General features: G+C 41.5%; 1 protein-coding gene across 1 annotated transcript; it reads right to left on the bottom strand.

The window, feature by feature from the left end:
• Nucleotides 1-4,764: 4,764 nt before the first annotated feature.
• LOC119741070 (40S ribosomal protein S6-like) lies at nucleotides 4,765-10,940 on the bottom strand. The gene is made up of 5 exons (XM_038216720.1): nucleotides 10,819-10,940; nucleotides 9,545-9,676; nucleotides 6,726-6,936; nucleotides 5,742-5,900; nucleotides 4,765-5,240 (listed from the first exon to the last, which is right to left on the bottom strand). Exons 1-5 carry the CDS (start codon nucleotides 10,822-10,824, stop codon nucleotides 5,005-5,007), a joined length of 744 nt encoding a protein of 247 aa, XP_038072648.1. The 5' UTR covers nucleotides 10,825-10,940; the 3' UTR covers nucleotides 4,765-5,004.
• Nucleotides 10,941-12,564: the final 1,624 nt, after the last annotated feature.

Here is a 12,564-nt window from a genome sequence, read left to right as displayed (position 1 = left end):
AATGACCATGGATGTTGTATTGAGCATGTTGTACCATCCACAAGTGCAGAAAACTTTTTCACACAATAGGGCTCTCTCACTGACCACATGACCCAGCCTACATTCAGGTACGGGAAAGTCAGCGCCGCCATTGTAGTAGGCAAACATCGTATAGCGCTGCGTGCAGTAGGTAGTAGGCAATCATTCAAAGCTGTGATGGATGGCAAAAACTGTGAGAAAACTGCGGAACCGACACCCAGTGCTTGGTCGTACACGACCCAGGTAGTTATGCCATTTGATAAAGAATTCACAGTCATTTTAAGTGAAAATAAAAATAATTCCCTACCGTCTAGTTTACAGTGCTCAACATGGGCGCTAACCAAACGCTTGCCTACTGTAATGGAGGCCGATCATGGGAAAACCGGATGGTCACGTGGTACTTTAACGTCATACGATCAGACCCTATAACCGTGCAACAAGCCATCCACAGATAAAAACAAGCAAAGGGGTACATGTGCTAGTTTAAGGACTTTTGGTAAAGCAAAGGATGTGATATTTGTTGCTTCTGTGCTCTGAAACAAAAAAAGACGAACAAGCTCTAGTCAAACTATAGCCGAGTGCTTTCCCAGGACCTACTAGCAGCTGTTTGCAACAAACCTCAGGAGGCCCATCCCGAAAGACACATCCAACCATCACTAAGACTTAAGAAAAAAAACATGCATTCTTTGTTGAAGTTGGTCAAACTATGGTATGCTCTAGTCCCTGACTTACTGTACGTTCCAGTGGTAAAACAAATGTGATGCAGTAAATCTGGCAGTTGATAAGAAAGTATACCTTGTACTTTCAAATCTACAACAGACCACGGGCCAGATAAACTTGGCCAAGCTTACCCATTAGCACTGGAGAATCATTCAAACCCATAGAGCTATATTAAATTACTAGAGCGCTAACTCTTCATTGTTGCCCGTGGAGACGCTTTGAAGCCGCTCTGGGCGCAGACATTTTGAATTTATGTGCGTGTTTATAGAACACAATCAAAATAGATGGATTGAATTTTAAAAGTGTACTCTAAATGCAACGCCCAAAGTAGAAAATACGCAAACAACCTAAGCGCGTCATGACGGTTAAAAAAAGATCACGGCAAAAAGCATCTGCAGCGGAGGGACGCGCAAGCGTTGCGCTATTTGCGTAGAGCAAAATGAAACACTCATTTGCTGATCGTGCGTTTCGGTTTTGGGCGTATCGGCTTCGATGACGCACCGGTATGGAATACAAACGCAGATATGCAAATAGCCGTACAAAAGCCGTACACAATTTCGAGTTTTCCATAGGTTTGTGCACAAACATGGATGCACCCATCAGGCATTACTTTGTACATCGAGTTAGCGCTCTAGTAATTTATTATAGCTCTATGTTCAAACCATAGAGTGCTCGGGCAGTTTCGGTCCCTACAATGAGTTAGGCAGGGAGGTTTCGGGCGCCACAGTGCCTGAAGGGTTAGAATTTTGACTTTGCAGAGTGTTGAAAAAAGTTTGTCACATAGGTTGTGTGGTCTTCTCTGCTCTGTGCTTGTAAACCGCCCTCTGGGGGTGAAAAATAGCGAAGTCTGGTATAACCGGTGCCTGTAGGAATGTACGTTCATCAAAGTGCCCTTTGCAAATTGTCACTGGACAGTCAAAACCCTCGTGCCGTGCCATTTTGAAAACACCATCTTTGATCCGGGCATCCCAAAAAAAAATGCGTTTTAAAGCATAGAGTGAGAAGTCACAGAGTGGATTCGAAAAGTGAAGAAGAAATTTCCTAGAGTTCCTATAGTTCCTGTTTGTTTTTGGAACCAAAATGCGTTTCAGTAAATGTTGTGTTGGTCAGTGCGTTAAATGTGTTCCACTTATCACACAAGTTTAACATAAAAGTATACGTATATTTACTGGCGACAATTGGCAACCAAGGAAAAATTGGTAGTTTACGATACTTCCTTGGTAGCCAAGTTGTAGGGTAAGATCTTTTCAAGTTTTTGTTTTCTTTATTTTTAACGATATTAATTTGATCAATTTAATAAAATCTTGCAGGTAATGGGTTCAGATTTAAAAAAAAGTATGTTAGGGTAGAAAAATTGGCTAAAAAGTTATGCTCATCTTACGAATGGTAAAACTAAGAGTTACGGCAAAAGTATTTTCCTAACTTGAGTTTATGGTACAGTGGAATGCCGCTTTAACGAATATCGCGGGATCCACAGAAATTGTTTGTAATAGCGATCGGTCGGTATAGTGATTTTAAGCTGCCCGTGCTCCGGTACTCATGTTACAATAAATGCGCCCTTCAAAACTTCAGCCTGCACAGCCTGGTAGTAACTGAAAGACGACTTTGAACACGTGCTGACTATTGAATTATGTAATTACACAGTTTTTGAGCTTACTACCTACAGCAATGGGTGGCTTTCCCCTTCTATTCCTTGGGGAAATAATAGCCACTTGTCGCTCTTCTGTTGACATTTTTCAACAACGATGGTCATTACGTTTTGTACACAAAAATCGGGAGCCAAGGATGATGTTCGGTATAGCGGTGGTTGGTATAGCGACGTTCCACTGTACCGAGTAAGAAATGTGTTAAGTGCTATAATTTGGGTGTGAAGTACAATTTTTACATCGGTTGGCTAATTATGACATCTTAACCAAGATAGATGGGGGAAGTCATACATTAGATTGAAAGTGCAACTTCAGTCTCTGTGGAGTACATACACATTTTAAGTCACACGATCTGATTTCTTCGTAGTCCGTAGAAGTTGTTTGTGGCTGTTAATTGGCTATTGGAGATTGGGATCAGGGTCATCTTATGCAGTCCTGGGCACCGGAAGGGTTCAAGAAATTTCTTTAAAATGAGAACAAGTCATAATTTTGATTTGGAAGGGGACGAGTCGAATGCAGGAATCTGCAAAATGTGCAAGGAAAACAAGAGGGATCATCGCAGGTTGATATTCACAAATGTAAATGAGTTGTAAAATGAAATGTGAAAAGTTGATTTTTGTTGAAAACATTGCTGCCAGGATGTCATAAAAATAGCACTTTGCAAATTTGCAAATTATCACCTTGTAATTTTTTGGTTTTGTTTTGCACATTTTCTTCAGCTATGAACATAATTTCAATCAACTAAGCCAAGCAAAGCCTCAGTGTACTGGTTTAGATTTAGACTTGGTTACAGAAACTAACCAAGTAAATATTCCCTAGTATTTTTACGTTACACTAATTAAACCTGTCATTAGTAGAAATGTGTACTTGCAGCCTTTTGTTTAGGAGCCATTTTCCCTATTTTAGCTGTACATTCATGGGTTGTTGTGATGCATGTGCAATCAATTGGGTGGGGGGGGGGGGGGGAATTACTATAGGCGCATGGTTAAAATAGCTTAAAAACAAGCAATGGGAATTGAACTTATGCAAATTGTTGATTGTATTAATTTGTTTTCTGAGACAGGTTTGTGCAAAAATACACAGAAATAACTATTTTTTTCTTTTATTTGTTTCGTTTTGTCTGTTGCCATATCCGATATTGCATATTAAATCAAAAAAGTCAACTTGATGTGGCCATAGTCGAGTTAAATTCTATGTAGTGTGTACATGTAGCTGTATGTAGGAAATGCTTAAATCCTGGGAAAATCCCGTTTGCATCTTACCTAACCATGTATATTAGTCAAATGTTTGTGACATAATTTGGACTTAGGGGTCAAGTTAATTTTTACATGCATTACGACTGCTGTATGAATTCCGTGCTCTTGCTTTTAGTTTAATACAAAAAAGATTGCAACAGAAAAATTTGCATCAGGGGAAGGGGTCAGCAATGGAGAGGTCAAGTTAAGGCTTTTGCTAAACGTGTACAGCAACGGGTACTGGAAGGTTAGCATCCTGTATGTTTACGTGGAGAACTTAAAAAGGCATATAGGATCATTTGCATTTATCCCAAAAGTAACTCGCCGAATTATTATCAAAAGGCTTACTTGGATTATCATTAAAGATCGTACTGGTACTAAACGACGCGTGAAATTATTCCATCTGCCTTGCTGTCATCTTATCAAGAAATGTAGGTGATTTCCAACAATCAGTCAATTGACTGATTTTTGGAAACAAAGAAAGCTATTGACGAAATTGTGTTTCATAATCAAAATGAAATGGTTTTCACTGCATGGTTACACTGTATTCTCGAAAAGTGTAATATCCACAGAGCTGGATCTGTAAAAAGTTAGGCTTTGAACATTCTGCAACGGATTTTGAGTGGTATGTTTTAGAAACAAACAAAATGCATGAAAAGCAAATGATCTTATGTGCCTTCAAGCAGGCATTTCATAGAATCCATTTTGAAAATGTTGAAAAATACTTATGTTTAATGAGATGATCTTTTCAAGCCTATTGATTGTATTAGTTTGATAAAACTTCATTTTCACTCTTTAACATTTTGCATGCATGAGAAATGAAGGTTTGTGCTCCCTTTTCTTCCTATTACATGGAACGCCAAAACCACACGTTGGCAAAGCACATTTTTGGGTTCTACATGTAGGTGTACACGTTCTTGCAAAACTCGCAACTTGACGTCTCCAATATTCTAAGGGGACGTTGGCTGGAAATTCTTACTGTGGCGTTACTCATCCTTGGTTTATTTATCCACGAATACCTGAATTTTGCATGTAGAGATAAGCTTTAATATCACATAACTTGCCTGCACTAGAAGCTCAATGGCCTTTCTACACACACACACGCGCAACAGAAGGAACAAATAAAACACAAGTTGACACATTACTGACTCGTTTGTGGTGTTTTATTTCCTCGGTAGTTCAGTGATTTATCTCTACGTCAGCTGAAAATTTGGTTTCATTTTGACAAACTGGATTAGTCTAGCAACTATCCAGCATAACTTCAATAACTTTCTGAGAACACGGTGATATGAACAAGTTATCCCAACCCAACTGCTCACAAACTAATCCAGCCCCAATAAACCCCTTCTCGTTCCGACCGTCGCACTGCCGGGTTCGTCCGCTCTCTACTTGCTGGTGGATTCCCTGTGGGACTCCCTCATGGAGGCCGAGCGTTTGCGCTTGAGGTGGGCCTCTCGTTTCTCCTTCTGGCGTTGGGCCAGGAGCTTGGCGTACTCGGCGGCCTGCTCCTTGTTCTTGGAGGCGCGTCGCCGCTTGAGGGCCAGGTTGTGGCGCTTGCGCTGGAGACGCTGGGGCGTGATCAGACGTTGGATCTTGGGGGCCTTGTAGCGGGGCTTCTGATCTATAGGATTGATATGTACAAAATAGGATTTAGATCAAATTGGGGGAACATGATTGCTGTATTCTCAAGGAAAGTTCCAGTTATATAAGCAAATCTACTCCAACGATGAGTGCGGTGTAATACAACAGAGTGCAGCAACAGCACAGTTACACCAGATATGTGGCTATAAAGAACATCTCTTTTGGCTCCGAAATTTCCCATCAAATTGGCAACCAGAAAATTGCTATAACAAAATAGTTAACTGTAGTGAACAATCTGCTGTGTTCCCACCATGAAAACACCTTTGTGTATGAAAGGCGTGCAGACTTTTCTCTACTTTCCTTCTGTATTTCGATCTGTTTACTGCAATTGCGTCATTTGACCACAACACAGCTTCTTCCCGAGTGTCCTTTCTGGTTTATCGCAATCATGGTCTCTGGGATAAACTTCCAGAAATTGAGCGAAATACTCCTTATTTTGGGTGGACTGCTACGGACCTGAATAGTTTCTTTGACAACTAACCTTTCTTGTCGGGTTTCTCCGGGAGCTGGCGCTTGACGACATACTCGCGGACGTCGTCCTCCTTTGACAAGTTGAAGAGTTTGCGGATCTTGCCTGCCCTCTTGGGGCCCAGTCGGCGAGGGATGGTTTTGTCTGTCAGGCCTGGAATCTCGTTGTCCCCTTGATAGGAACCGCAAAAATACATTACGTTAAACCCCGGAATACGTCTATTATAGGACCTTCTTCCTATTATTTTAACCAGTTCGTGCCGGATGACGTGTATACCTGCAAAGGTGTTGCGGTAATCGGAACGGATGACGGATAAACACGCAGAGAGCGAGGCCGGAAAATATCTGTCAGCGACCCGCTCGCAGCGAGCGAGGCCGGAAATATGAGTGCGCTGCCCGAGGGTGATGGCTTCAACCTGCCTGGCTTTAGGTCGTGTGGAAAGTAATCCCGCGTCTTGCTCCGTTCTGGTCAAAATAATCCTGGCGTGAACTGGTTAACCAAATTTTGCATCAAGGAGATCTAAATTCAATACACGGTTTTGCCCTTTGCCGACATAATTTCATACGCACTGTGTACTTAGTGCTGTCCTCATTCTGGTGGAACTCGGACCCATGACCTCCTGCTTACTAGTGAATCTGATCACTTGACCACAGAGCTTGCTGTGGTCCACTGGCTGGCATACTCAGCACAGCACTTGAGTACAGACCTAATGTTCATGTTGTAACAATGACTGCGTCTTAATTGTTGTAAGATACATGTATGCATTTAGTTCACAGGCATAGACTAAATGCAACTCAAAATATGTCAAAAATGAAGTCTGTGCAGTGCTTATGAAACTATGTTTTTGAAGAGCAAAACCCAATTGTGAAAAAGCATCCCATTCAATACTGAACAATGCTTTATGCACAAAACGTTTCTTCAACGAGGCAAATTTTTTTTTGTACAAGAAATCTCAACTCCTGAACAGTTTTATCACGTTCAAACTGTCAAACTCACCCTTCTTGACAATGACCAAGTTGAGCACAGAGAGGTTGCTGTCTACGATGCATCCACGGACCGACTTGCGCTTGCGTTCCCCCTTGCGACGGGCTCGGTAGCAGGAGTGTCCCTTAGCGAGAAGCAGACGCACCCGGCCATTGGTCAGGACACCTTGCTTCATGGGGAAGCCCTGCTTGTCGTTACCGCCGCTGATGCGCACAATGTAACCCTTGAAACAAAGAAAGAAAACCACATGAAGTATTTATCAATCAACCCTTACCCACCCATGGTACTGTGCTTAGAAATCTGTCTAACTCCCTAGGCCTTTTTGCTAGGATGTAGCCTCAATCCTGCAAAATCCTCCAATTGGCCTCATGGAAAAACAGCATACAGTCGGCTCCCGTTATAACGAGGTCCGATGGACCTTCACAATACTGTCGTTATAGCCGGAACCTCGCTAAAACCGGAGCGCAGTTTTCCCCATTCGTTGTGCACAAGGTACGGTACATGTGCGTGCGTGTTTTAATCGTGTAACGCACGTCCGAAGACATGAAAAGATGGTCATTTGTTGGTATGTACGTCTGTTATTAATGTATATTTAATATTTAACTGATGGTGATGAATAAATGAAATAAATAAAATACCTTTAAGGGAACATTGTTCAATATTAGAGGACCTGAATCCGGAGGAAAAGGCATCATCGCTGAGAAGAATCAGGCAAGTAGGTCACTCGCACAAATCGTGCCGAGTGACATTTTGCTTTCATTTTGCATTTGCTGGAATCGGGCAAGAGAGGGCGCCAATACATGCATTACTTCCGGGTTTTAATGACTCCTGATCCTTAGATGCCTTTTGGTTGTTGACTTTTTGGAACAGTTGGGTATTATTGTTTCTGAAGGGATTCTTTGAAATTGTAATTATTTCGGTTAACTATAGCGCACATTCGTGCCAAGTGACATTTTGCTTTCGTTTTGCATTTGCTGGAATCGGGCAAGAGAGGGCGCTAATATTACTTCCGGGTTTAAGTGTTTCCATGTGTAATTTTGTCGGGAGGGATTCTTTTAAGTTAATAATAATAAATAAACAAAAGTAATAATTTCGGATTAACATTTGTATAATGTATATGTGGTGGGGCGTTTGAAGATCTTGGAAACCTGTTTTCATTGGGATTGTTTTTTCGGCGGGGCCGAGGGGTTCTTAATTTGTTTAAGATTTTTATTTTTTTATTCTTCGGATTAACCTTTTTTGGGGGTGGGAACCACGGTATGTTTTAAACTTTATTTTTTCGAGACAGACTGAATTATCTCTTTTTGGAAGTTGTGGTGGCTCTGAAAAGAGCCGTTTGTTTTGTGATGCTGTGTGCTTTTTTTATAGCCACAAGCCAACAATAGGGAGCAATTAAGCACCCGATGTTCGGGCGGTAGTACTAAAGGCTATTCCTTACAATGTTAACACTTAACTCCTGAGCGCCCCCTATTGTTAGTTTGTAATAATCTAGAAACGTGGTACCGCAGTCGTAAGCAAACTTCAAACCTGGTCACGCTAAAGGGAAACCACAGCAGGGGATTAGCGACTAGACCAGCGGTCCACTGCGCCGATTATCACAGTCCCATTGAATTTATTTGAAAAGATCGGCGAGATGAAATAACGTTGGGTTGAAGTCTTTACAAAGGTACATTGATGGGTGAAGCTTAAGTGTGTTGCTTGAATTGGAAGACGGGAGCATGATACCCGTTTCGGGACGTCGGACAAAAGGTCTGTCGTTGACAAGCTGCAATGCCCGTAGTTTTGAAAAGATGTCATTGTAAATGGGTTGAGAACAATGCTTTTCCTCGCACTGGGTCAGCCAAAATCGTCGTAATAGCCGAAGTCTCGTTATGTCCGTGCACGTATTAACCAAATATTTCCCCATAGTAATATACACAAATTGATCGGGACTGGGAGAATGTGCTCGTTACATCCGGGTTATCGTTATGACCGAGCTCGTTATAACGGGAGTCGACTGTATAGCCTCAATCCTGAAAATTTCTCCATTATTTCTTGAATACGGTCCGTGGAGGGGTGACCACTGCCTGAATCCTGCAAAATCCTGCGGCAGTGACTGTCAATACGTTGAGGCTTGGCCAGTGACATCCTGGAGCAGTACGGAGGATTTCAAGCATAATCCAGGCCTATATTTATGCATGGCTGAGCAAAAACAACACAAGGTCCGGCCCAAGACCTTGACAAAGTGCATCCTACGAAATCAGTAACGAACTTTTGCCATGTAACCTCAATCCTCCACTTTGGCAAAGAGATTTTAGAAGGATTCAGGGCGGTTAGGGTCAACGCAACAGTGAACATCTATGAAAGTGGGAAGCCTGCCCAGTGTACAAATATCAAACAGGTGTAAATCCCCACGGCCAAACAGCCTGCGAGCGGAATTGTTCAATTGGGACTTGCTACTGGTGTCTCAGAAATGGCTGTTTACACAATGGTGTCGATGACCCAATGCAACAAGGTCCCAGGTACTTTGAAATCTCTCGAACCATGTTGCATTTGGCAGGGTTAATCTAGCCTGGCCCTTGAAGCTAACCCACCTGCCTTAACTCAACTAGGCCTTTACTCAACTAGGCGCTCGTGGGATAACTAATATTGCCAGCTCCTGATCAGCGATCTGGATCAGCACACGCACATTTCAACTGGGGCGTACGCACACAGTTCCTGACTGGCCGAATGCAATTCCCGGCGCAAGCAATTTAGGCTGGTGCATGGAAAACTTGATCAATTGCATATTCGAAGGTCGACTAATCAAAAACTAAATGATTCAAAATTTCACAGCCCTACTGTATGTGTACCTTCCACTCATCACCCAAGCTCTCTGCGGTACATTCTTGCGCCATCCGCTTGTCATAGAAGGCCCTCATCTTCATCTCATCGTCCACCTCAATGAGCTTCTGACAGCCTGTGGCTGGGTAGCTGACGTTAATCTGCTCAGACAAGAAAACATCATCAAGATGCAAATCAATTGAATAAGCCTTCTTATAAAAAAAAAAAGATTCCCATATCTGGCCATCACTTGTCACCCTGTGCACAAACGGTATGAGACTGGTCTGGACATTTCCAAGTGTTTCTTCAGTAAATACTTCAATATTTTCCCTGCTAAATTTGACTTTTTAGGACATATTATCACTTTCTGATGGCTGATACTGTGATACCTAGGTCCCTGAAGGGAAAAATTAGTGATGGCCAGATATGGGAATCTTTCACACAAAAAAGAAACTACTTAAACAAAAAATAAGAATGTTGGATCACGTCCAAAATTTGTCTTAAAAAGTTGAAAAGGGTGACATTCATGATTCATGTTGCTTTTAACATGTCACTATCAAACATCGCTATTCAGAATTCACGGACATAAATTATGCAAATAAGCCAACTAGTGAACAGCGCCGCTCATTATAATGATGTCACAACTGCGCGGCAGAAACCAAAGCATCGATAAGGGATTCCCCTGGTTCTGAAGCTTTCATTGGTTAAAAATGGTCACATGAATGATGAACTACCATGACTACGACTAACGACATCATTTTCCAATTCTTCTCTGTAAGCAATACTACAGAATTATTGTTTACTGCATTATCGGCCCTTTTCTCATAGCATTTTCGTAAGCTTTGAATATGTTGAAAAGTTGAAAATGAAAGTCTTAGGACTAAGCGACGATTTAGTGCAGACCCTCCGCCCGAGTTGTTGCCCAGTTTTCGGACACCAACTTTTATGGCTTCTTAAAGTTAAACACTGTTCAATAAAATTTTCCCGTTGTACAAATACTGAAATCCAACATTCATCAAGACAATATAACAACCCCTATCTGAGAGGATACATGTTGAGAAGCTTTCAGACTATGGCGTTAAATTACACATGTGATTGTGACATAGCGTGCAGTACACTACATGTACAATACTGGAAATGGATTTGTGTATCCGAATCATCCACATCATCCTCGTAAACAGAGTAAAGAATCATACCAAAAAAATAGTTGAAAACGTAGATTATATATTTAACTTCCATTGGTTTTAATATTTTTGTAACATTTTAAACGTCTTTGATACAAAAATCCTTGCAAAATTATCACCTTCATGGCGGCTACGGCCTTTTGCCAGCGCTAGACCATGGGAAAAGAGATCGAGAAATCGCGAAGCAAGTACGAGAAAGATACGAGATTTCACGAGATATTCGGAGTCTAAAGAGGGCGCTCTCGCATTTGCATTCATCATTGAATCATCCTCGAAGACGCGTAATAAAGCACTAGAAGAATCAGTTTGATTTTTGAGGGAAATCTGGTGTTTTATTTACAGGACGCTGAAAAAATCTTTATGCATGATTATTAAATTTCATCATTTTACATGGCAAATGTTTCATTCGTAAATGGATATAATGAGTGTCAGGATATTTTTGACTCGGCTCACCACAATGTGACGTGTGAGTAGGACTTTTTTCCCGAACGTCAAGTTTTTGGTGGTTTCATGGCAACTTATTTTTCTAAATTTTCATGGGGCACAATTTTACTAAAGAAAGGGCCTATTTGAAACGCACGATTTTCGCAGTAAAAATGAATGAACGTTATTATGATTGTTCATATGGGTTGGCCGTGCCATGATCCTGAAAATATGAGTATCATACAGGGACGGATCCAGGAATTTTCGCATGGGGGGACTGAGGTCTTCATCGGCAAAAAATCGGAAATGTCGACAGTGTTTTTTCTCTCCGGACACTTGACCTCCGAAAATCAATAGGTGTGTGTGTGGTGGTGGGGGTGGGGGTGGGGGTGGGGGTGGGGGTGGGGGTGGGGGGTGGGGGTGGGGGCTCGTACAATGATTTCAATGGGGGCGCTGTTCAAATCCGACGATAGTGTACAATGTACATACATGTATACCCCAACCAAGCTTGCTCTGTCCGTATTTTGTGCAAAGGCGGACATTATTACCAGTACAAAAAATTGGGGTGGCAGAGCGGGGGGGGGGGGGGTCGCTTTTTTTCCTCATGAATTTCTATGGAAAGTTATTTTTTGACAGAGAGATGGGGGGGGGGGAGGTTGACCCCAAACCTACATCTAAAACGTGGACCAGTCGAACTCGGAGCACTCGTACAAAGATGAACATTAATTTTGTGGCGGTCATTGGGTAAAAACTGAAACTTAAATATAAGACTAAAATGTTTTTGGGACACACAGTTTTAGTGTAATAAACTTGAATTACTAATTCTCATTTACAAACAAATCTAAAATGACCGAAACACACGAGATAAAATGAAGTTCCTGGATTAAATTATCAATTCCCACAAAAGCCAAGTTCAGCTCTCTCACTGTTGATTTTATATTGATTTTAAAATATCGACAAATCTTTAATCGCTTGTAATTTGATACATAATGACGTAATTATGACGTAGCAAAATTTATTACATCTTCGTAACATGGTACACCACAAATTGGCACTTGGTTTTATGATCATCCCCTGAACCGTTCGGAAGAAATTTCGCTTTGTTTTGATTTGCGAGGATAATGTCTTCATTTTGAATTCACCTATCGGTAGATGAGGGTCGATATTATGTGCAAAGTTAAAAGTTCATAACATCAACCGTTTAGGAGAAAACCCGCAGAGAATTATTATCGGGGAAAAAATAAAGAAAGAAAGAAAAAAGATTTACCAGCACAATTCTAAACAGTGGTCGGGTTGTGGCCGACCACTCAAAATACTGTTTCACAGGCGCCGTCACTCTATAGGTATAGAAATACCGGCAGTCTCGATGTCCTTCACAAAAGGCTATATTGTGTACAGAAAAATATGAGTTTTAAAAAGTAGATTAATGTTGCCTCGATCTA

This window comes from Patiria miniata, unplaced genomic scaffold, assembly GCF_015706575.1.
Source record: "Patiria miniata isolate m_02_andy unplaced genomic scaffold, ASM1570657v1 HiC_scaffold_5, whole genome shotgun sequence".
In the NCBI taxonomy this organism is placed as follows: Eukaryota; Metazoa; Echinodermata; class Asteroidea; order Valvatida; family Asterinidae; genus Patiria; species Patiria miniata.
This window is presented reverse-complemented; position numbering and strand designations above follow the sequence as displayed.